The following is a 22,930-nucleotide window of genomic DNA, read 5'->3' as shown; positions in this document are numbered from 1 at the left end:
TCAGACGTTCCATATTGTATGGGCAGGTCACAGTCTATGTATTTAAGTTTCTTCTAAACCCTCCCAATGTTATGTCTCATAAAACTCGTCCATTACCTTTCTAGGTCAGGGATGGTTCGAAATGCTGAACCTCAATAGCAGTTCTGCCAGAATATTGGTATCAACAAGGGAGGAACTATAAATAGATATTGAGAAAGGGCTCTCCATAGCTGTTCTAGCGTTATAAATGCATGATGTTGCAAGAACAAGCCTGGGGGTCTGACGGTCACCACAAGACTCAGCAGTGCAGGAGGCTGCGGAAGGCCAACACCAAAACCCTAACCATAACTTTACTCCAATCGGCTACGAGCCGTACATAACAAACACACGTTCTGGACGAGTCAGCAAAACTTGAAGGGACCCAGGTGATATAGTCGTCTAAGAAACGCTATCCAGACATGAAGTAATAACTTTGTCTTGGTCGGGAAAAAGCTATGCCCACCTGACATCGCTCCTCAACCCTCGTAACAAGATGTCGATAATCATAGTACACAGGAGGCTTATTTTTCAGGAGACAAGATCCCCGATATGCAACCCAAGGAGAACCATCGCACAACAGTAACACCGAGTTGTGGACACAATGTGGCATCGTGGTGCAAGCACAGCCAGAAAGCCAAGAGAACTGCCATCAAGAGATCGCCCCCCTAAAAGGTGAAATACTGCGATCGGTGGCTGGCCTTGCGCATCTGGGCATATCGATTAGGCTGATCTGCGGCGTTTCTTTCCCCATACTCTCCAAAGCCTGCAAGGAAGCGCCAGCAAAGCTTCACCTCCTCCATGATCGGCAGTAAGCCCGAACTGCCTGCTGGCAAGCCTGCACTGGAAGGATTGGGCAGGATTCAGTCCTTCTAAGACACGTTTGATCCATTCACAGCCGCAGAAGTAAATATAGCAAGGAATAATAATAGCAGACTGGACAAGAATCATCTCAAAAGGTATATAAGGGCCTTTTCGAAGCACCACCAGATTCTCCATCATCACAGTTCAACAACCAACAAAACAACCAACAAAGCATTCTTCACGCCTACTTTCCTCCTACCAAGTCACTCCGTCGAATCCAAACAACCATCAACATGAAGACCACCTTTGCTGCTGCTGCCCTCGCGCTCTTCGGCACCACCCTCGCCGTGCCCACTCCCCAAACCACAAACCCCAACCCCGTCAGCGTCGGCAACATCTCCCTGAAGCACCTCATCGAGAGCGATGGCATCGATTTCACAATCGACGTCACTGAGCGTCTCGCCGACGGCACCCCCATGACCACCGTCACCTGCCACACATACTGGTACGTTCCCATACAACAACAACACCTCACCTCACCTCACCTCACCCAACCCAAACCAAATCAAATCAAGACAATCCGGCTAATCTATATCGTTGATAGGAACACGGGCGGCCCCTACCCAAGCCAGACTAGCCCTATTTACTGCCCGGATCGTATCCACTCCTTTTGGTTCCCCCAGGGCGTCCCCAACACTGAGAACTTCGAGCTCGCCGTCCGCGGGCCTGGGGGGGACGCCTCCGGCCAGATTGCCTCGGGCCCCAAGTACCAGTGTGGTCCGTATGAGGGCGACATCGGCAATATCGACACCGAGTGCAAGTCTACCCAGGGTGGGGAGTTCTATCTCTCTGTCTAGGCGCCCTGCGGCTGCGGCTGCGGCTGCCTCTGCCTCTTCGAATAGACGTGGGACAAAAGGAACGATTGCGGCTTTATGCATTTGATCGGGTCAGGTATTGATGTCCTTTTTTTGAAATTGGTTCTGCATTGTTGGGTTTTGCATCTGCATCATGCCAGGGAAACAAATAGACTGAATAGATTGATATTGATATATGTACTGCATGCATATCTGCGTTCATTCTGCTTCCCTGTGGCACTAGCATCCCTGGCTCTTGGAAATCTCAAAAGCAAAAGCCGTCGAGTCTGTCGGAGGCTCGACGGTGAGAGTGATCTAATCCATGTATATATATGGTCAAAGGCACATTCTTTACGAGAAACAGGCAAACAGCATGTACATACCTGTCCAGAACTGATTTGGTATTCCTCACACCCCAGATCAACGGGACTCTCCACCTCAGCAGCCGGGCCGTCCCAGTCGAAGCGGTATGTGCGAACCCACGCGCTACCGTCGCCAGGAAGCCCACTCACGGCGATATCATACGACCCCAGCACGGTCCTCGTGCCCGCAAGGATCTTCACCACTCCGTCCGCGGAGCTCGTCGCAAAGACATCGAACTGCAGATCCGGCGAGGCCGTAGTCGCGAGCCGGTCCCCCGTCATATTGGCGTAGTAGTTGTAAACGTGCCATTCGCCGTTCGGGCGGTACTCGCTCCCGTCTTCGGTCTTGAAGACCAGATTGGCCAGGAAGTCGTGCAGCCCCTCGCCGGAGCCCCAGTTCGCGCGGAGGCCGCGCAGATCGTGCCGCTCGAGCTGGGCGAGGTAGTAGACTGAGTTCGCTGGGTTCTGCTCCGTCGTCCAGGCGTACTCGTTTACGTCGATGGGGAGCTGTGGGAGGCCGTATGTGTCGAGGAGGGTGTGGAGGTCCGGGATTGTGGTGTCGGGCTCGCGCTCCCAGGAGCCGATTTGGTGCCAGGAGTACCGGTCTGGGACGGCGTCGTTGGAGGAGACGGCCTCTAGCCAGGTGGTCCAGTTTGAGTTGGTCAAGCTCGGGGAGTGCGCGAACGATGGGCCGCTGATTGATGTGTTGGGGAAGGATTCTCTGGAGGAAGTCTGTGAGCTGAGGCGATTTTCGACAGGGAACCAACCTTGTCAGTCCTACTTACCTGACAGCCTCAGTAGCATGAAGGTAATAGTCAAGATACTGCTCCCACGGCCGATTCCAAAAGATGTCGAGTTCCGGCTCATTCCACAGATCAAGAATCAACCCCTCCAGCATATCATTGTCCTCGACATCCTTCTTCAACTGGTCCAGAAAGGCGTCAAACTCCCCGAAATCTCCATTATCCCCAGGGAAGAGCGCATCAGCCGACGACCCCCCATCCGCACCCCAGAGGTCATGCACCAACAGAATAAAGTCCCCGCCATACTTGCGCGTCGAGCGATAATTCGAAAGCGTCGATTCGAACCGCCCGATATACTCGTCGTACCCGCCAGACGCCCAGCCTCCATAGGGGAGCTGCGCACCACCCGCGCGGCAGGCATTGAATTTGATATCCGTTAGGAAATGGTCTGGGATGGCCGTCTGTGCGTCCACGCCGTTGTCGGGGAACCCGTAGATGAAATTCGAGCCGAGGAACTGGGCCTTGCCCGTTGTGGTGGAGGCGTCGACAGTTGCCGCCTCCGCCGCCGCTACTGCTATGAGCTCGGCGGAGAGGGCGAGTGACAGGAGACCAGGGCCATTTAGTTTCATGGTTGTGAGAGCGAGAGCGAGCACGCGAAGAGGAGACTTCTTACTCTCGTCATCCTGTTGCATTGGACCATTTTATAAAGATCTCGGGAGGTGTGCTCCGGTGGGGCACCACCGGAGCAGATGCTGGTCTTTACCCGACGGCAGGATGAACTGGGGTATGAAGTGCGAGGATCTGCATTGCGGAGAGGACCCGTGGTGTGCCTGGAAAAGGCGCTGGAGATTCCACCAAGGACCAGAGGCATGCCAAGCAGGGTGGGTATATGTGTCGGTTGATTGCTCATTGGGAGCACGGCGAAGACCCCGACAGAGTCAAGGCAGTTGGAGATGCGGGGGATCTCTTGTCTCGCTCGTCATTCTAGCTACAAGGTGCACATAGATGGATGGAACACACCTCTCCCTCTGGTGCTAAGTGTCTCTCTGCTTCCCCAGATTCTCCTTGATAATATCCGCCGCCCGCTCTGCAACCGCATACAGAATACTCGTCAGATGACCACTAATCTGCGCTGGAAGTACAGAGGCATCGATCACCCTCACATTCTCCGTCCCATAGACAACGAGCGTTGGATCGACTACGCCGCCCAGCTCTTCGGGGAGCATCGCCGCCGTACCAAGGAGGTGATGATTCGCGGTGACTATTCAACGCGTGAGAATTGAACTGACCAGGAGGACAGAGGATAAGGCAGCGGGGGCTTCTACTTACACGAACTCGCAACCCAAGCATCCCACTCCTCATCTGTAGCGTTAGCTGGTAAATCCGAAACAGGCGGTTGCGCCCTCGCGCCAGCAACGGAGTTCACGGGAGCAGTCTCCCAGAATTTGGCCACCGTCTGCGCGATCGTGCGCTGCAGCACGAGATCCCAGTATGCCATGAGATAGTTCGGATCAAGAGCCGGATACGCGGCCGGATTAGCGGACGAAATGTGCACTCTCCCCCGTGAAAACGGGAGGAGGGCGAAGAAGGCCGACCCAACATTCCCGCCCATTGCTGTCGTCAGGATCTCCACGCAGGGGACGTCCTGCGTGAAGATGAGATCGTGCTGCACCTGGTAGAGGTGTTCGATTGCGGAGGCGGAGAGGGCGTTGTTGCTTTCCTCTGCGACTTGTTGGGCCCAGGGTTTGAGCTGTGCGGCGATTTCGCCGGCTACGGCGTCGGTTTCTGAGCCGAGGATGTCCGATGCGGTCATGTATGTTACGTAGGGGACCATTCCGGTGAAGGTGGAGTTACTGGTGTAGGTCATGAAGGTGTTCGGCTGGTCGATGGCGTTTTCGCCAACAGCGGGGAGGGGGACCTTGACGGGGATGTTGAGGCTCTCAAGTATCCTGTTGAAGTTAGCGAGGAAAGCGCAGGAATATTACGGGGTGCACGCACTCTGGATTCCCAACACCAGAAAGCTCCAAAATCGCCGGGGATCGAACAGACCCAGCGGAGAGGATTACCTCTTTATCCGCATATAGAGCCTTGACACTCCCATCTGGCGCGGTATACTCCACTCCCTCAGCCAACGCTTTGGTTGCGTTCCCCTCTGCCCACCGAATCCTATCCACATGCCCCCGAAGCAGCACCAGATTGGACCTGTCCTGGACAGGATAATAATAAGCTCGCGCAGCGTGCTCCCTCACATTCGCCTCGCGATCCAGTGTCTGCGGCCATACGAAGAACCCGCGCAGGCTCCCCCCATTGACATCTTCGTTCAGCGGGATCCCAAATTGCTGCCAGGTCTCGTTCACCAGCGAGGCAAACGAGCCGTTATGAAGGCCGTACTGGTATGCCACGCTGAGTGGACCGTTTCGGCCATGGTACACGTCCTCGTACGATGCTCCAGCGGCGAGTTGTGCCTGTGTGGGTGTTTCAAAATGCTCGCTTTTCAGGTGATACGGCCATAAGTTCTCCCAGTTCCATCCATCATTTCCAACTCGTTCCCACGCGTCGATCTGGGCATCTTCCGCGCGGATGTATGTCATTCCTACCATCGCAGTCAGCCGACGGCTAGTTGTATGAAAAGAAAGGAAAACAAACCATTAATCGTACTCGTCCCACCCCACGCCTTCCCGGCATGATAATCGAGGACTCTCCCCCCCGCATGCGTCTGCTCCGTTGTCGCATAAAGCCAGTCAATTTGCGTGTTGACCCCCGTACTACCACCGAACCCTTCGACGCTGGTGACGTTGGGGTTCTTGCCCTCATCCTTACCGGCTTCGATGACTGCGACGGTTATATCAGGGACCTCGGAGAGACGGTTTGCGACTGCTAATCCTGTCGTTCCGCCACCGATGATGATGAAGTCGAAGTGGTCGGGCACGGATGCGGCGGTACCAAGGGATACTAAGGCGCATATTGAGCATGCGAGAGCGAGGGCTTTCTGCGAGAGGGCCATTGTGCCGGCTCATCAACGGAGAGTTGCGTTGTCGGGAGAGAGTTGAGGATCGGAGAACGTGGATCGGCATTCGCGTCGTTCGAAACGGCCCCCAGACTCAATCCCGACCGCAAGATTATAATAGATGCTACATTCCCCGCATGAAGTGGCACGATTCTGTTCCTGATGTTGGAGCTTCCTTTCTCAACCACAGATAATCTTTCGCATTGCGGCTTGTTGCGTGTGAGATTCCAGATATACATGGGGCCCTGGCCGCATAGTTACTCGCCTCGGACGATGTCAAGGACAGACTGCTGAGGCCACGAGTCTCCAACCACGTCCATTGCGCAGCAACTGAATTCAGATGGCACGCTTCGCTATCTCCGGCCCTGGCCAAAGTGAAGCTCTTGAGCGCAACGACATGCACCATCTTCTGGTGTTTCCCCCGGAGGACTCCGGAGCAACTATGTGGAGTTAAGCAACAACTCTGTGCCAACCTGATGAGCCTCGATTCTTTCATGGACCTCAATAATGGCCTCCATCGGTCAATCGGTCAAATCTTCGCCGTCATTATCATCCGTCAGGGGAGTGACGACTCCGCATTGCCTGTCACCACTCCCAACAATGCTAGGGTTGGGCCGTTGACGTCGGCTTTCGGAGCGATTGAGAAACTCCTCCAGAGCCACCAAACTCTGAATATAAGGCACGGGATGCGCCAACGCACCATGCGTCGAACGATCGGGAGCTGAAATTCCTCGTCTTGCTATCTTCTGGGGTGACTTCGACTTGCCATCCTCAAGAATGGGAAAGCGCACCTTCACCCCCGCAACAGACATCCCCAGCCTGACGGGAAAGGTCATCCTCGTCACCGGAAGCAACGCTGGCATTGGCAAGGCTACCATCCGCGCCCTCGCACAGCACGACCCAGCCCGAATCTACCTCTGTGCACGCCGGCGCTCCGCAGCAGAAACCGCAGCAGCCGAGCTCAAGAACGGAACGCAGTACGACCGCATCGACATTCTAACCTTCGACCTCGCCTCCCTTGACAGCGTCAAGAAATGCGCCGCGGAATTCAATGACCGCGCATCCCGTCTCGATCTCCTCTTCCTCAACGCCGGCGTCGCGAGCACGCCTCCCGCCTTAACCCAGGACGGATACGAGCTGCAATTCGGCGTGAACTACCTCGGCCACGTGCTCCTCACACAGCTCCTCCTGCCCAGATGCTGCAAACGTGGCGAGACAATGCCAACGTGGACGTCCCCATCATCGCGGCAGCATCCGATGCCGCATTCGCGCCCTTCCTCCCGAAGAAGCGCGGCCTCGTGCTCGACGAAATGCGCCGGCCGGACGCATACGGCCCAATGAGTCTATACGCGCACTCGAAACTCGCGAATGTCCTGTTCATCCGCAAACTCGCGCAGTTGTACCCCGGTATTTCGGCCTTTGCGGCGCATCCGGGGGTCGTTGCCACAGAGATCTGGGACAAGTCTGCGGGTGGGCTGATGAGTGCGTTGTTTAAGCCGATTGTCTGGGCGACGGCGGTCGATAGTGACGGGGGCGCAAAGTCGCAGCTGTGGTGTGCGACGACACAGATTGGGAGCGGGGTGGAAGTGGCGGAATCTGGACAGTACTACCAGCCTGTTGGGAAGAATAAGGCGCTCAAGGGGCTGTCGGCGGATCAGAAGGTCGTTGATGAGCTGTGGGAGTGGACTAACAATGAGCTTGCCAGTTACAACAGTACAGGATGGCCTGTTTAAGGAGTTGGTAGTTGACGGAGGAAAGTGCAGTAATGACAGGGCAGTAATGACAGGGAAATCTGACCATGATTAGCAAGTTTGCACCGGGGGGGGGGAATATAAGTAGCAAATTAATACAACCTGGTCCATCACCGAGCATATCTGCCACAAACCGAACAAGGAAGTCAGAAGACAAAAGGCGTCTTGCCTCCAAGATCGCAGAGAGTAAATACCTCACGTCTAAAGTGCGCACGACGTACTCAGGAACCTCAACCACTCGCAGAACCATCCGGAGAAGAGTGACAAAAGAATACATTTTGATATATCAGCGAACAGCTGCGTACTGTACAGGACACGCTTCATCTCCCCTACTTTCGCCGCATCTATCTATTATAATCACCACACGCAAAACAAAACAGCGACATGGAATCGGCAGACGAACAAAAGAAACGCATATTCTAGTTAGGCATCTAATAGGCGTTTCGGCTCATGTCCGACCGGATGCGGTTATAGTCGAGGATGCCCTCGATGCTGCCAACAGCACTCAGGGCGATATCCTGATCCCACAGTTTGCGGTTGGCAAAGTCCATCACGTCCTTCTCCGTGATCTGCCCGATTGTGCGTTCAATGTCTTCGGGGGAGAGGCGGCGGCCAGTGGTGATGATCTGGCGACCAATGTCTTCGGCAACGGCGGTGGTACCGTCGAGAGAGAGGAGGATAGAAGCCTTCAGCTGGGCCTTGGCGCGCTCGGCCTCAGCGGCGGTAACGTTGAAGGAGAGACGGGACCATTCGCGGAGGGCGAAGTGGATGAGGTCGTCGAGGTTGGTCAGGTTCTCGGAGACAAGATAGATACCCCAAAGACTGGAAGGCATGTTAGTCCGAGTCATCTACGGGTAAAAGAAAATAAAACTCACCCAGTGTCGCTGTAGCTAGTGGAGAAGCTCATGAAGCTGTTAGCGAGGTTGTTGCGCTCAACGAAGGAGCTGAGCCTGCTGCCAAGGTAAGGAGAATTGCCCATAGCACGGTCCCAGTTGCCAACGATGGCCTGGGCGACGAGCGCGGTGAAGTAGTCGTCATCCTTCCAGCTAACGCCCTCAACAGCAAGGGCGATGTGAGCGGTAGGGAGAGTGTCGTCACGGATCCTGACCTCGGAGCCGATGAACTCGGGCTGACGCTTCTGTTCGGCAGCGAGAGCGAGGGCGGCGGAGGTTGGGGGCTTGTTGGGGAGGGAACCGAAATGCTGCTCAGCGAGCTTAACGAGCTGCTCATGGGGGATGCCACCAGCACCGACCAGGACCATGCGGTCGGCAGTGTAGTTGGTGTTGATGTATTCCGTCAGGTTGTCGCGGGTGATGCTCTGGATGTTCTCCTTAGGCCCAAGGATCGTGCGGCCGAGAGGCTGCTTCTGGAAGGCAGTGGCGTGAAGGTGGTCAAACACAACTTCCTCGAGCTGCTTGTCAACCTCCTCCTGCTCACGGAGAATCACATCCCTCTCACGCTCGATGGCGGCTGGCTCCAGCTTCGAGTTCTGCAGAATATCGGCGAGGATATCGACGGCCTTGGGGACATCGTTGTTAAAGGACTTGGCGTAGTAGACCGTGTTTTCCCGCTATGAAGAAGGTTAATTGCGATACACCAAGGTTGCTCCATCCATTCCGATTCATACCGATGTGTAGGCGTTGAGGTGGGCGCCCAAGTTCTCAATCTCGAGTTCCAATTGGTGCTGGGTGCGTCTGCTGGTGCCCTACGACCTATTAGTTACAAATTCGAAGGTGCTAATCCGTCATACACACCTTGAAGGCAAGATGCTCGAGGAAGTGCGCGGTTCCGTTGGTCTTGTCAGTCTCTGCCCTGCTCCCGGCATCGATCCACACGCCGACGGTCGAGGTCTGAGCCCATGGCGAGTACTCAGTGGCGATCTAGTGTGAATTAGCAAGCTTTGAGTGTATATAGAAACATCAATGGCGCCCTTCCATACCGTGAAGCCGTTGCTGAGAGTCGTGGACTGGGTGGTGGACGGGAGGGCGACGGGGGAAGCGAAGCCACGCTTAACGGGCTGGATGGACTTCAGGGCGGCGCGACTGCGCAGAGCCTGGTTGAGGTTGAAGGCTAGGCGCCGGGAAGCCATTGTGAGAGGATAAATCGCGGACGTGGGGGAGGGAGGGAGAAACGGAGGATGGTTAGGCTGGGCAACCCTGGAGTTGAGATGCGAGGTTGAAGTTCGGGAGTCAAATTGTTCGCCAGCCCGCCAGCCAATCACATGACCCGCTTTTCCAACAACCGCTTTTCGATCCCGACACTTTCCTATTCGCCTGCACCGTTGCTGGGTGATCTTTTGACGGTCTTGAACTTGACTTGACGACACATCTATGAAGGCTAGTCTACTGAAACTGGCTCGCATACCGCCTCACATTCTCGATGAACGGAATATCCCCCGAAAATCCCAAGTTCAACGCCCGCGCCGGGTTGAAGTGCGGCGACCAAGTCTGCACAATCCGATCAATATCCGCATCATACTTCTCCTCCACCAACGCGCGTCTCTCCTTCCCACCAACCTCCTCGAGTGCATCCAGCATTTCCTGAACAGTAACCTTCAGCCCCGGCAAGTTCACCGACCTCGAGTCCCCAAATGCCTCCTTCGGAACCGTCGCCGCGTGAATCAAGTTTTTCACAACCGTGTACGGCGAGCATATCCACATCTCTACCTCCTTGCTAACCGGCAGAATCGCCTTATCCCCATGAAACGGCTCGCGAATGATCCCGCTCGCAAAGCTGCTCGCCGCCTGTGTCGGTGCTCCAGCTCGCACGGTGACAGTGGGCAACCGGACGGAGCGTCCATCGAGGAAGCCGCGGCGTGAGTAATCGTTCAAGAGCAACTCGATGATGAGCTTCTGCGATCCGTATGAAGATGACGGCACGGGAGGGAAGTTCGTCTCGTCGATGACGAAACCCGGAGGCGCAAGCCCGTAGACTGCTAGACTTGACGTAAACACGACCTTAACGCCCGGTTGGACGATGCGTAGCCTGTCCAAGATGTACCGGGTCGCGTCGAGGTTGACTCGGATTCCGAGCTCGAAATTGGCCTCTGACCCGCTGGACATGATTCCGTGTAGAAGGTAGACGGTATCGTAGCGGTTGGACTCGTTGAATATCTCGTCGACGACCTTGGGGGAGGTGAGGTCAGCCTTGATGCACTTTGCCCGCGTCGCATGCTGCGCTGCAGATGCAGGTACTTCAGGAGCAACGACGTCCGTGAGTGTTACGGTGAGGTCGGGAGAGCTGGCGAGGAGGGCAGATGCCAGCTCCTGTCCGACGTAGCCACCCGCACCGGTGATGATAACGGACATCTTAAATCGAGGGGGTGAAGGGTAAAAGATAAATCGAAACACAGATCACAGTAAGGAAAAGCTGTGACCCCGGCCGAGCGAGATGGTTCGTATCGAGTCACTAAAGGTGCACTCCTAAGCTCTGCTGTCCTGCGGGGTACCCCGAAGATTTATTCTCCCACGCCGCATCGTCCCCCCAACGCGCAGCATCCGCCGATACATATAATAAAGGCCTGTGATTAGTTGAGCTTGACGACGTGTCCACCGCAGCAACCCCGAAGGCGAATTCAGTCGGGGAAGAGTCCGACTGCCGAGCTGGTTTGATCATCCCAGACCGTGGTTGGAGGCACGGCGTAAGTCCGAGATATTGGGGACGAGAACGGGAACGGAAAATTCATGAGTAACTTGAGATGGGGTTATGGCATTCTCCCAACACAATATTTCTAGAGGCGAATGGTGTGCTGCGCCGACCATGCCTCAGCCCTTGGGAGAATGGCTCGATGAGCGCGTACGCTCGTCTCTTTCTACGGAATGTGACAATATGGAACTCGTTGTGAAGTCGTAGAATAAATTAACTCCGCACATGATGTATCACTGTCCAGAAACACATCTAAATTCCTCGACATTGGATAAAAAAGAAGAAAAGGCAAACATTTCAGAAAATCGTAGCACACTCGACGCCAGGACAAGCAACAAAAAAAATGAAGACATGACAAGAAATGGCAACCCGTTACAAAGAGAACCAACCTGCTTTTTATTGTTCATGCAGAACGCTTGTAGACACCAGCGACAATACAGTGGTCTCGTTCGAAGGGCTCCAGGGTCAACTGCTCCTTGGGCTTGACCTTCTCGTCTCTCATTTTCTGGACTTCGCGCGCGAACACGACCTCTGGCTTGGCTGTGCTGTCGATACAGCTTGCCTTGATGGAAATGAGGATGCCACCCTCTTGCTTGAGGAACATATGGGCGTTCAGGCCGACAATACGCGCCTGATCGGGCTGGGCGACGTCGGCGAAGATGACATCGACCATGGGCACGAGCATACGGTAGCGAAGAGGGTGTCTGGCGTCCTCGACGATGGGGATAACGTTGGTGCGGTGGGTAGCCATGCCAATCAGGTCACGGCCGGAGCGGTGGGAGAATTCGACAGCGTAGACGTTTCCAGTAGGCCCGACGATATCAGCGACGTGACTGACGGAGGTACCGCTGGCGGCACCGAGATAGAGCACCTTGGACCCGGGGCGCATGAAGATGTCGTCCATACCACCCAGGATACCGGCAGCCAGCTTACTACGGAAGGGGTTCCACACACGGTACTCGGTCTTGGTGACGGCGCCATCTTCATCCGCAGGAGACTCAACAGCAATGCGTTTCTCGCCATAGACGGCATCTCCGGGGGTCAAGTTCTTGGTAACGAGCAAATCTTCCTTACCACCACGGGCGAGGAATACACCGGCGTGACGGTGGGGTTCCTTGAGAAACCCCGAGTCAATGAATGCCGCATGTCCTAGCGAATTCAGAGCAACTCACAATGATAACTTTGGCACCACCCTTCGCGCCACCCTTAGCACCTCCACGGGCACCTCCGCGGCCACCACGGCCTCCGCGACCTCCGCGGGGGGCACCACGACCGCCTCCTCGACCACGGGGAGCACCACCTCCAAAGCCACCTGCAAGCAAACGAAAGAAATGAATCAGCAACGATCTTGGCCTCAACGGAATACTGCGGGCGGAGGTGCTGGTATCACATTCGTGCCTGTTCCGAGAGCCAAGCGAGAACAAGTACAAGTAGCCAGAAAGCCATCCAGTATCCCAGTCGGGAGTATATCGGTCATGACAAACCTCGTCCACCGCCACGGCCACCACCACCACCACCACCACCACCACCACCACGGGGAGCACCGCGACCACCACCGCGACCACCGAATCCACCACCGCGACCTCCTCGAGGGCCACCGAATGCCATTATGTCAAATAATATAAGATATGTATCGATATTTTTCGAGTCGAGAAATCCCCAGCCGCACAGAGAGAGGCTGGTAATCGGCCGTAAAAGCTAGGCCGCGAGAAAGGAAAAGTGGGTGTTAACTGTCGGTCGAGCGACTTCGAAAGGGCGGAAACCGTCGAAACTAAAAAGCGGTAGGTTGATGATTGCGGAATTTACAGATAATTCGCGCCCGATCTGCTTGCCAGGGTTCAGTCGAGGCCGCGTAGCTCGTCGTTGTTGCGGACAAGTTTTTTCGAGAGACAGTTTGGGATCTTTCGAAAATCTAAAGACGCTAGTCTAGTTGTGGTATAGCCCACTATCAGAGCTGTGGGAACTGATCATCATGTGACATTCCTCCAGACGAGGTCACGTGTGGTTGAGCTTCTTCTGTGTTCCCAACCTTCACTGATACAACATTTCGTGTGCTCCCTAAATCGGCGTTATGTTTGGTTATAATTTTATTTTGGTATTGGTGAGGTTGAATACGATATCGTTGGATTGCGAAATGGGTGTCTTCGGGCGATGGAAGACGAGGGAAAATGTCTGCTACGCTACTTACTAGTCAAATGTTGGCGGGAACGGTGTGAACGAGCTCCCGGCAGTGAGGACAGCGGGGTCCATGGTGAATCCATGGTGTGTTCGCTACACCTGTGTATATGAGCGCTCCAAGGCAAACGATATTGCGGCGTTTTACTTCTCAAGACTTGGTATTCTTCGAGGGATTAATTCTATACATAGGAACCATCACGGAAACTCAAACGCGGAATCTTATTGCCCATAAATGTAATAGTTTGCCGCATACTGAACAGCAAAAGACTCCGGCATGCCCTCACACGTCTTGGGAGCGCCTCCACCTGCCGTATCTACACGATAGACACTCGAGAACCGTCCAACAGTCCCATCAGTAGCGCTGAGATAGAGCCAAGCCACAGCCCCATTGCCGCCTTGAACCGCGGACTCGGGAGCATCGAGATCAGCGTCCTTCTTGACCTTTGCGACTCCGAGCTGCCGGCTGGGGGTTGTGTCGAGATCAAACACTGGGACTTTTCCCTCGAAGAAGTGGTGGCCGATTAGATTCATGTTGGTAGGAGGGAAGGGGTCGTATTCGTTGGCGGGGAGGTTCATCCTGTATGCGATTGCCGGGAGAAGCTCCATCAGGTCTGGGAAGTTGGCTGCCGAGCAGGTGGCATTGTAGAGGCGGGCCACGGCGCCGATGGCTTCGGGCTCTGAGTCGGCAGTTGATGTTGCACAGGTGTAGTTCTGTTGTTGAGAGTGTTAGTCGGTTGGTGTTTGTTATTTGCTTGGAAGGGCTGTATGCTTGCTTACCTGGGTGCCTCGACCGAGTGCGACGTAGAGTGGGTGCTGACCCGTAGGGGCTGGGAGACCGGAGGCAAAGGATGGAAGAGTGATTGAAGAGCGGTCGCAGGATAATGAGCCCAAGAATCCGTCGAGTCCATTGATGTGCTGGCTCACTCGGCCCAGAAATTCAGCCATGTCGTCTGAGAAGTCATAAAAGTTGCTGAAGACAGGCGCAGCGGCAGAGTATGCCGCCAGGCAGCTGGTGATGAAGAGGATCGAGTGCATTCCGGATGCTGGTCAACCCAATTTTCAACGCGAAGAGCGAGAATAATTAACAAGCAGGATGTGAAAGTAGGCGGACTCTGGGGGAGGGTCGAGGAGAGAGTCCGAACGAGAGAACAAAGGAAAACGATGACCACCAGGGTATCAAATTGCTAACAAAGGAAACGCAAGCAAAAGCTAATAAGCAGAAGATGAATTGGCACAGTTGAAGAGTTGAAGATAGGTTGCAGAGTTGAAGGTGCAGGCCGATGGTTATATACCCAGAAACGGCAGTGATGCCCTTCTGCACGACGGCGGGTACGACCATGCAAAGAAGAGCGACAGGGATCTGCTCTATCCGAAACTCCAGGTGTGGGATCTATAAACAGCACCAAGTGAGAGGCCGCGGGAAAGCGCCTGTGAGGATCCGGCCTCGTCCAGCTCCGTCATTGGACTCGGTTTGCGCTGACAAGCAATCTTCCATGGATCCTTCAGCTTGTCCTCATCAGGGGAGGCAAACAGGGGTTGGACAGAGCAGAGGCACATCTGGGCTGTGATTGGCCCGTCCTGCAGGTGAAGAAAACGCTCATTCGCGAAGAATTCCCCGGAGATCTAAGAATATCCAGGTCGGCGCTTAGGGATCGCCCGAAGAGCGTTAGCCTGCAGAGGGGAGACTGGCCTTCTTCTTGTTCCCCTGGAGAGCTTTCCTCCGATGCAGCTAACTCCGGCAGCAAGCCAGCCTCCAATGAGTGTCTGCTATTTTTGGCCAGCATTGATAATGAGCTTTGTTGTGGAGAGATCGCGGCCGGATCCACACCGGCGCTTTTCCTGAGCAGCGGGAAATTATCCAGTTTCTGGAGCTCGATCTGATCTCCTTGGTCTAACCTCATTGGAGATAGCTATCTTCAATGCCAATCATGATGGCATTGCGGCGGTATGCCGAAGCGCCCATTTAATATCGGCTGCTGGACCTCGCATGCGCTCTGTTTCAGCGTCGGGGTCATGCAGAGAACGACAGGCTGCCAGCGCACCATTTCCGTTGCATGCCTTCAAGTCATTGAAGTACAGTATTCGTCTCACACTCCGTGGCTCTTGCAGAGGCAGCAGATGTCGCTTGAAGTTAGAGGCGGGAAGAGGAATACAACCCTCAAGTATACTTCCCTTTTTTGATCCTCTCTACCTCCATTGCTCATCAATTCTCTTACAAGACAGTACTAGTCTTCTTGCGAGTGGTCTTTGTTTTCTCAAACCAAGGACACGAGCGTTACCCAACGGTGGTAGTGCTACAATTCCATCGATCTTCCCGGATACCGTCACATCACCCCATATATACACTGCACAGGATCAGAAGACCACGACGATCAATCACCCCAAACATTCTCAGTATCAGAGGCGGAAAAGCTAACCCCATGACCCCTTCACTGGAGTTGAGACCAGAGCAATTCGGCAGTCACCATACACCGTGTCCAGGAGGGAACGGCAGACACGGAGATACAGACCTCGACCGACAGTATATCTGAGCTTTCCTATATGTTAAGACCAGATGTAGCTCAGCGTCTCAATTCGTTCCTTGGGTTGCAGAATCTCGGCGCTGCCGTATCCATCCATGGATGCAGCTCCTGCTCGGCGTCTATGAGCACCCTGTCAGATTCTTCAGTCCCTTACCGCTGACAACGGCCTCCTGACCTTGTCCTACTGGCTCGTCTGCATGGATCTTGGCGCTAGCCAGTCTGCTCTTGAGTAATGCTCACGAGAGTCGGCTACATCGCGAAAGGTTCTGGAGCAGAAGGTAATGGGAGCAGAATATGATAGCCTGTGCGTGGAAGACATGTACAAAAAGGAGCCTATGGTTAACCCATACTAATGCACAGCAAACTCCTAGGTTGGGGAAAACTATCACAAATGAATGCATGACCGGAAAGCAACGCTCACGCGGGATGCGTGTCCGTCGACGAAAGCAGGTTATGCCACTTGCGGAAGACATTGTGTGGGTCATACAGCCTCTTCAACTCCTGCAATCGAGGCAAGTTGTCGCCGAACAGATATTTGGCGCCGAAGTCGTGGCCTGGCCTGGAGCGTTAGCAGTCATTCTCCGAGTCGCCCTGATGAGTCCTGAAATCTCACCTGCGTAATTGGCGTATGCGGCGACGCCCTCACCGGTATCCCCCTTTTGAGAGTGCTCAATCTTGGATATAATAAATTGTCTGTATTGATCCATCACTGCGTCATGGCCTGCTTCGCGCCAGCACAGCAGCAAGCCAACATTGTAGAAGCGTCCCCTGTTCGCACAGGCTGTTGCGTCGACTGGCACACTCATAACTTTGCCGTACGGAAGCAGTTCAAAGGCTAATACGCTATTCCCCATCAGTGGGTAATCTTCTGTGATCTGGCTGAATACATTCCAGAGCTCTTTGACAAGGGTTTCATCGAGTGGGAACTTGATGTGAGTCCCGCCGAAACACTTGCGGCCTTCGGGGATTGGCTCGATGTTCGTTACCTGGCTCAGCTCTGTGTAGGACATCATATCGGTCGTATTGGTCACGGAATCGAGCGAGAGAAGGGGGGCAAAGAACTCGTGAGCCTTGTCCTTCGTGCCGTTGTAGAAGAGTACAGCCGTGATCACAGGCTCATCCACGAGCGAAGGGACACTGAATCCAAAGAAGAACCCGCTGTTTTCATCCTGCTGCTCGTCGAACCAGTTCGCAAACTCGACAACCTTGCGAAGTTTGTCGACCGAGAAATACAGTAATCCCCCAAAGACTTGGTCAGGGATATGGTGTGCCCGAAACGTAAACTCAGTGACAACGCCAAACGCCTGTCCAGCACCACGGATGGCCCAAAATAGATCCTGATGAGCGTCCTCCGACGCCTCGAAAACACTCCCATCAGCCAACACAACCCTCACCCCGACAAGACTGTCAATGATCAGCCCGTGCCGCCCCGTCAGCCATCCGTATCCGCCGCCCAGGGTTGATCCCCCGACCCCAGTCTGGCTCGCGGTGGCCCCTACCACGGCCAAATTGTACGGCGCCGTGGCCTTGTTCACCTCGTCCCAGGTACAGCCGCCCTGAACACAGACGGTCTCCGACGCAGGGTCCGCTAAAACCTTGCGCATCTTGCGCAGGCTGATCACGATGCCGCCGTGGCTTGCGGACTCGCCGCCGGTGGAATGGCCGCCGCCTTTGACGACGAACTCGATGTGGTGTTTTCGCGCGAACGCGATGACGATGGAAACTTCTTCTGTCGTGGTAACGTATACGACTGCGCCCTGTGGAGGTTAGCAACCCTAACTCGGTAAGTTTCGGAGTGGGATAACTTACAGCCTCCTTCTGGCATGTGTCGCTCCAGGACTTGATACTCTCGCCGTAGTTATCTGTTCCGCGACAGGCGATCTCTGCGCGAGTCCCCTCCAGCTCCCGGCGTAATTCCAGGGTTAGATTGTAGCCTAAGAATGGCATAGTGGCTGCACCGCTTTTGCAACTTTGCAATACTGCTTGGTTATCAGAAATGATGTCCACTGGTTGTCCGATGGCAGCGTGGCTCTTTTATGTGTGTCGAATAAAAATCCGCGAAGATTAATGGATCTCGTCTTTCTGATCTACTCATTCGTAGCTGTGGGTGGAACCACACCGACGGACTCGAGAACCAAGTTCCATCGAAGGCGGTTCCATTGTTACGGCTCTCAGTGGCACGACAAAGATCGTTCGGAGTTACTGGCCGGCCACCAGGGGTCTTGTCGTCATATTTAGTTTCTCGCAACTTCTGCGCAAATGGCAGCTTTCTCCATCCCATTCGTTTATATAGTGGACTCCGCTAGTGGGACCAGTAGAGCGGTTGACCAGATAGTGGCACCAATGTGATAACTGGTCGTGTGACTACCTGGTGGCACAATTCCATGTCCTCTTGCACCTGGGCGTAGTGTTATATGTTGTCTTGACTCCCTTGACCAGTGGGCAAGAGTCGCATGATCCAGCTACGAAACATAAATACCGAGTCCTCTCACCGTAGAACCCACAGCAAAGCAAATGTCCAAGCAACTGCTATCCAAGTTGAGCGCGCTCAACACCCTCAAATACCATCCCATCCGTCTCAGTCCATCTCACCTCCAAACAAGAACCATGTCTTTGATGCAACGCCGTCCCGGCAACACAGGCGGAGGAGGAATCTTCTCCCTGATGCGCGCCCTCGATGACCTAGACTCAAGCCTCACAAACCGCACCTGGGGCACAGACTTCGCAGCCGCAGGCGCCGCATACTCGCCACGGTTCGACTTCCGCGAAACAAAGGACGCCTACGAGCTAGACGGGGAGCTGCCGGGAGTCGAGAAAAAGGATCTAACGCTGGACTTCTCGGACCCGGCGACGCTGAACGTCAAGGGCCATACGGAGAGCCGGAGCTCGACGGAGGACCCGGAGGGCTCGTGGTGGTGCATGGAGCGGTCGACGGGGGACTTTCGGCGGTCGTTTAGCTTTCCGGGGCCTGTGGAACAGGATGGTGTGAGTGCGAGTTTGAGGAATGGGGTTCTTTCGATTACGGTGCCGAAGGCAAAGGAGGTTGCGGCGGGGAAGCGGATTGAGGTTACCTAGCTGATGCTGGTGTTGATTGTGGTGTCTGGTTTGGTCTTTGGATTTATGGTGCTTTTGTGAAATTGAATGAGACGCTTAGTATCGCCATAATCTCACTTGATATACGCTGCCAGTAATCTAATACTTAGTGGTAAACAGTTTCTCCATGAACCAGAATCCTGTCTTTCGTGCGCACTCAGGGTATATTCAAACTATTCATGCTTGTCCATGGCCACTAACTGCGATTTATTACGAAATTCATGATAGAGATCCATGTAAGGTACAGTATTCCGCAGTCTAGAATTGGATCTCGACCTTGAGCATACCGTCCTTGGCCGGATGCTGAAAGCTGTGGTACGCCTCGACGATATCCGAAAACCGATACTCTATGCCTGGTTAGATGGGTATAGTAGCACAAAGAGACACTTACGATGCGTGAATAGCTTAGACGGATCAATCTTGCGCGATTGATACAGCTTCAGCAGCGTCGGAATAGTCACCGTATCCACCAAGCCGGTTTTGATATCTAAAGGACGAGTCAGCAGACGATAACCGTCAGCAATCTTGCCCGCTGCAGACGTACTGATATTATGATCCCACATCCTATCCAGTACTATCTCAGCTCGCTGCCCATGCACGCCTATATTCGCAATCGACCCCCCAGGCCCAACGAGCCTCTGACACAGCTCAAACGTTTGCGGCCGCCCAACAGCCTCAATCGCCGAGTCAAACCCATGCTCCCCGGACAACTCATCCAGCCTCTCCATCGCATCGCTTCGCACGGGGTTAATCACCTCGTCCGCCCCCAGCCTCTTCGCATGCGCCAGCCGCGTCTCGTCCAGGTCAATGACGACAATCAACGACGGCGTATACAGCCTCGCCGTCAGCAACGCCGACAGCCCCACCGCGCCCGCACCCACAATCGCGACCCGGTCGCCGGGCTGCACGTTCGCATGCAGCGTCCCACACTCGTAGCCCGTGGGCAGGGCGGCCGAGAACGCCACACACGCCCTCGCGTCGATGTTCGTGGGCAGTCTATGCAGCGACGACGCGGCATGCGGGATGCGCACGTACTCCGCCTGCGTCCCGTCAATGACGCACCCGAGCGCCCATCCACCGCCACTATGGCAGTGCGAGGTCAGGGACCTCCGACAGGCGGCGCACACGCCGCACGAGGTAATGCAGCTAATGAGGACCTGGTCGCCCATGTAGAGGTCGCGCTCGGAGACTGCGGAACCGAGGGAGGCGATTGTTCCGATCCCCTCGTGGCCGAGGACGCGGCCGGGTTCGACGACGGGGAGGTCGCCGCTGAGGATGTGCAGGTCTGTGCCGCTGATGGTGGTGTGCTGCATTTTGACGATTGCGTCGGTGGGCGATTGGATTGTGGGAATTGGGCGGTCTTGGATTGCGCATTCATTGCGGTCTGTGTAGACGAGGGCTTTCATTGTGTCCGCGGGCTGCCGAATTTTTTTCTGTTACTTGCAGTTTCTCTGGCGAGATAGGTGCTTACCTGCGATTGAGTGTAGCATCTTGTTGACTGGAAAAAGGGTCCATTGTGACTGACTCGTAGAGCTGCAGGGCAGCGTCGAAGAGCCGCACGTAGTCGAATGCCGAACATTGTGACAATCTGCCTTGGATACGAATCTGCACGAATCTGCACAGCTCCCTTGTCCGTAGGTCTGATCTGACGTGCTGGAAGTACTCCCTTGGTGATCAGTCCTGACAAGAGAAAACGCCAAATGTCTGCCCACTAGCATCGCAAGATATATCGAGAGTACGTGGTTCGCCAACCCTAGTCTCCTGACGCGTGGTGTGACATCCGGGTGGACCAACGACAAACCCTAATCTATACCTCTCCATAAATAGCAGAGCACACCACAGCCCTTGCTAAACAACAGCTGATCCCTTAATAACCGTCATCACAATGGAAACCAAACAACAGACACCCGAAAACCTTTACCATGTCCTCCTCACAACCTCCCACATCACCAAAAACCCGAACAACGTCGTCGAAAAGGTCCGCATCCCAGGCACATACACCTCGCTGCTGGCCGCAAAGGCCGCCGCGCACAGCTGTCTCTACGAGGCCGGGTACGAGCGCGAGTGGTTCGAGACTTACGAGACGCGCACGCATCTCGCTGAACATGAACACGGTGAACAAGGTCCCGGCAAAGGGGTCATGGTGCATGCGACGGCGCCGGACGGGACGACGTTCCGCGTCAGGATTGACACGACGCCAAACAAGATGGGGTTGACGAGTGAACTTGCTGATGGACGGGTGTCGGTGCCGCTGTTTTATGTGCTACAGGCGAGTGTAGAGTATACCGGCGGCGACGGCGACGAGGAGTGTCGAGTGCGCGACATCAATGTCGAGGGGACGTTTACCTCTTACGACGAGGCGAGGAAGTTTGCCAGTACGGTGTTGCTCTCGCCCGAGGATGGGATCACGAAGGAGAGCTTTGCGGAGTATAGTGAGGCGCAGCCGGACGAGCGGGACTGCGGGTATGGGGAGAATGTGATTGTGCATGCTGTGTCGGATTATGGGGTCAATTATTTGGTGACTGTGATTAAGAATCAGGAGCTGCAGGCTGTGAATATTGCGGAGGCCGCGATGAGGATTCTGTGATGAGTTGTATAATGGTATCCAGCAGGGCAGACCTTCTCTAGCAGTGTTTCGGGGACCCCAAGCAATTCATATATTCGTGGATGAGACTGCAGAGGATAGACAACCAGGCGCTATGGATTTCAGATCCTGATCTCCAGTCGCCTCCCTGCTGGAGTTGGAGTTGGATTAGTTGGATGATGATGTGGATATGGAATCGGAACAGGGCGTGGCTTGAGTTGTTTACCGATGGTTCAGTTTCGTGGGCTGTGGGAGCATTTATAACCTCAAGCAGACATTAGCGTTGTTCTGGTTGTCTGTCGTATGCACTCTGGGTATATATCAACATTCTCCAGGGTCCGAAGCTCCTCAACCTCGCTCTCATCAACCTCCAACTCAATATCAGACCCAGACTCAGACCTCGCTCTCACTGTCATCCTCACTCCCACCCCCCTCAAAATCAAAATCCTGCACATCCTCAAAATCCTCCATCTCCTCAAACCTCCTCCTCCACTCCCCGCACCGGACCAAAATCCTCGTCCCAGCATTCTCAGGCCATTCGACCGATAACCCAGCCCTTCGCAGGGACCTAACGATAATGCTCCCAACATCGATATTCTTCCTTTCAGACTTCGTGAACGACCCGAAGGCGAGATGAAGATCCCCTCCATCCACAACGCCTTCGGTATCCTGCTCATGGAAGAAGACATAACCCCTCGTCACATCCTCATCCCGATCACCAGAGATCTCATCAACACCGCACCTCTGACAACAAGCCAGATTCATCCGAGCCAGGATCTGATGGTTCTGCTCCAGCGAACCAAACGCCCTCGCAAGCTTCTCAGAGACTGTCGGCTGATCTATCGGCCAGGAGCGCTGGCGCTCGAGTTGTGCAGCCCATTCGAGCGCAAGTGCCGAGCGGACGGCGCGTTTGGCGGCTGAAAGCGTGATTTGGTTCTCAGTCTCATCGTCTGCGATCGACTCGGAAACTATGTCGACGATCTCGTCGGGGGTGTAGAAGGCTGATTTCACGCGCCAGGCGATAGATTCTCTTGCGTCCTCGGTGAGAATATCGTGTTCCTGCTCGGGGGGCTCCATTTTTGGTTTGAAGTCTACCCTCTCTGGATTGTGCAGTCTTTGGGGGGAAATCCGTGGAAAGGGTTTCTGGCGGGGAATCAGCCTCGTAATTAAGCCTGGAGTCGTTGGTGGGAATACGAATGCTTGATACCTGCCCCACAATTCCGGGGTGTTGCCTGTGCGCTGCCTAAAAAAAAAAAAAATAAAATAAAATAACGGAGAATCACACATCTTCAACCCTCTTCGAGAGGGATATGTTAATCGACATGCATGTGTGACTGGTCGCTATTTTCGCACACCCTGCTATCAGATGCAG

The 22,930-nt window shown here is 54.6% G+C and overlaps 13 protein-coding genes across 13 annotated transcripts; 5 read left to right on the top strand and 8 right to left on the bottom strand.

Moving 5' to 3' along the window:
- The first annotated feature begins 903 nt into the window (after nt 1-903).
- On the top strand, nt 904-1,751 carry BJX67DRAFT_28580 (uncharacterized protein). The gene is made up of 2 exons (XM_071026718.1): nt 904-1,324; nt 1,424-1,751. The coding sequence occupies exons 1-2, from the start codon at nt 1,113-1,115 to the stop codon at nt 1,674-1,676; spliced, it is 465 nt and encodes a 154-aa protein (XP_070888372.1). The 5' UTR covers nt 904-1,112; the 3' UTR covers nt 1,677-1,751.
- A 162-nt stretch (nt 1,752-1,913) lies between these two features.
- Nucleotides 1,914-3,407, bottom strand: BJX67DRAFT_379410 (glycoside hydrolase superfamily; the record flags this gene model as incomplete). The annotated part of the gene is made up of 3 exons (XM_071032560.1): nt 1,914-1,988; nt 2,057-2,756; nt 2,821-3,407. The coding sequence occupies 3 exons, from the start codon at nt 3,405-3,407 to the stop codon at nt 1,914-1,916; spliced, it is 1,362 nt and encodes a 453-aa protein (XP_070888371.1).
- Nucleotides 3,408-3,641: 234 nt separating this feature from the next.
- BJX67DRAFT_28531 (GMC family oxidoreductase) lies at nt 3,642-6,172 on the bottom strand. Its single transcript, XM_071026716.1, has 4 exons — nt 5,425-6,172; nt 4,777-5,371; nt 4,108-4,727; nt 3,642-4,039 (listed from the first exon to the last, which is right to left on the bottom strand). Exons 1-4 carry the CDS (start codon nt 5,780-5,782, stop codon nt 3,813-3,815), a joined length of 1,800 nt encoding a protein of 599 aa, XP_070888370.1. The 5' UTR covers nt 5,783-6,172; the 3' UTR covers nt 3,642-3,812.
- A 390-nt stretch (nt 6,173-6,562) lies between these two features.
- BJX67DRAFT_379408 (uncharacterized protein) lies at nt 6,563-7,518 on the top strand (the record flags this gene model as incomplete). The annotated part of the gene is made up of 2 exons (XM_071032559.1): nt 6,563-6,952; nt 6,982-7,518. The coding sequence occupies 2 exons, from the start codon at nt 6,563-6,565 to the stop codon at nt 7,516-7,518; spliced, it is 927 nt and encodes a 308-aa protein (XP_070888369.1).
- Nucleotides 7,519-7,967: 449 nt separating this feature from the next.
- On the bottom strand, nt 7,968-10,844 carry BJX67DRAFT_370946 (bifunctional SDR family oxidoreductase/M16 family metallopeptidase; the record flags this gene model as incomplete). Its single annotated transcript, XM_071030999.1, has 6 exons — nt 7,968-8,358; nt 8,412-9,106; nt 9,164-9,241; nt 9,291-9,416; nt 9,476-9,692; nt 9,901-10,844. 6 exons carry the CDS (start codon nt 10,842-10,844, stop codon nt 7,968-7,970), a joined length of 2,451 nt encoding a protein of 816 aa, XP_070888368.1.
- A 526-nt stretch (nt 10,845-11,370) lies between these two features.
- On the bottom strand, nt 11,371-12,666 carry BJX67DRAFT_348261 (Fibrillarin). The gene has a single exon (XM_071028642.1). It carries the CDS (start codon nt 12,083-12,085, stop codon nt 11,585-11,587), a length of 501 nt encoding a protein of 166 aa, XP_070888367.1. The 5' UTR covers nt 12,086-12,666; the 3' UTR covers nt 11,371-11,584.
- Nucleotides 12,667-13,578: 912 nt separating this feature from the next.
- On the bottom strand, nt 13,579-14,394 carry BJX67DRAFT_379404 (uncharacterized protein; the record flags this gene model as incomplete). The annotated part of the gene is made up of 2 exons (XM_071032558.1): nt 13,579-14,070; nt 14,137-14,394. The coding sequence occupies 2 exons, from the start codon at nt 14,392-14,394 to the stop codon at nt 13,579-13,581; spliced, it is 750 nt and encodes a 249-aa protein (XP_070888366.1).
- Nucleotides 14,395-15,137: 743 nt separating this feature from the next.
- On the top strand, nt 15,138-16,133 carry BJX67DRAFT_28525 (uncharacterized protein). The gene is made up of 2 exons (XM_071026715.1): nt 15,138-15,521; nt 15,589-16,133. Exons 1-2 carry the CDS (start codon nt 15,347-15,349, stop codon nt 15,888-15,890), a joined length of 477 nt encoding a protein of 158 aa, XP_070888365.1. The 5' UTR covers nt 15,138-15,346; the 3' UTR covers nt 15,891-16,133.
- A 165-nt stretch (nt 16,134-16,298) lies between these two features.
- BJX67DRAFT_370944 (FAD-binding oxidoreductase) lies at nt 16,299-17,828 on the bottom strand (the record flags this gene model as incomplete). Its single annotated transcript, XM_071030998.1, has 3 exons — nt 16,299-16,435; nt 16,495-17,638; nt 17,691-17,828. 3 exons carry the CDS (start codon nt 17,826-17,828, stop codon nt 16,299-16,301), a joined length of 1,419 nt encoding a protein of 472 aa, XP_070888364.1.
- A 344-nt stretch (nt 17,829-18,172) lies between these two features.
- On the top strand, nt 18,173-19,150 carry BJX67DRAFT_28242 (Hsp20/alpha crystallin family protein). The gene has a single exon (XM_071026676.1). The coding sequence runs from the start codon at nt 18,396-18,398 to the stop codon at nt 18,954-18,956; it is 561 nt and encodes a 186-aa protein (XP_070888363.1). The 5' UTR covers nt 18,173-18,395; the 3' UTR covers nt 18,957-19,150.
- An 82-nt stretch (nt 19,151-19,232) lies between these two features.
- BJX67DRAFT_370942 (zinc-dependent alcohol dehydrogenase family protein) lies at nt 19,233-20,380 on the bottom strand (the record flags this gene model as incomplete). Its single annotated transcript, XM_071030997.1, has 3 exons — nt 19,233-19,321; nt 19,366-19,461; nt 19,519-20,380. 3 exons carry the CDS (start codon nt 20,378-20,380, stop codon nt 19,233-19,235), a joined length of 1,047 nt encoding a protein of 348 aa, XP_070888362.1.
- A 479-nt stretch (nt 20,381-20,859) lies between these two features.
- BJX67DRAFT_379400 (uncharacterized protein) lies at nt 20,860-21,561 on the top strand (the record flags this gene model as incomplete). The annotated part of the gene is made up of 1 exon (XM_071032557.1): nt 20,860-21,561. The coding sequence occupies one exon, from the start codon at nt 20,860-20,862 to the stop codon at nt 21,559-21,561; it is 702 nt and encodes a 233-aa protein (XP_070888361.1).
- A 390-nt stretch (nt 21,562-21,951) lies between these two features.
- BJX67DRAFT_370941 (uncharacterized protein) lies at nt 21,952-22,886 on the bottom strand (the record flags this gene model as incomplete). Its single annotated transcript, XM_071030996.1, has 2 exons — nt 21,952-22,596; nt 22,881-22,886. The coding sequence occupies 2 exons, from the start codon at nt 22,884-22,886 to the stop codon at nt 21,952-21,954; spliced, it is 651 nt and encodes a 216-aa protein (XP_070888360.1).
- Between the last annotated feature and the right edge of the window lie 44 nt (nt 22,887-22,930).

Source organism: Aspergillus lucknowensis, assembly GCF_044049455.1.
Source record: "Aspergillus lucknowensis strain CBS 449.75 chromosome Unknown BJX67scaffold_10, whole genome shotgun sequence".
NCBI classification, from domain to species: Eukaryota; Fungi; Ascomycota; class Eurotiomycetes; order Eurotiales; family Aspergillaceae; genus Aspergillus; species Aspergillus lucknowensis.
Note: the sequence above shows the minus strand (reverse complement) of the source record. Positions and strands in the feature narration are given on the sequence as shown.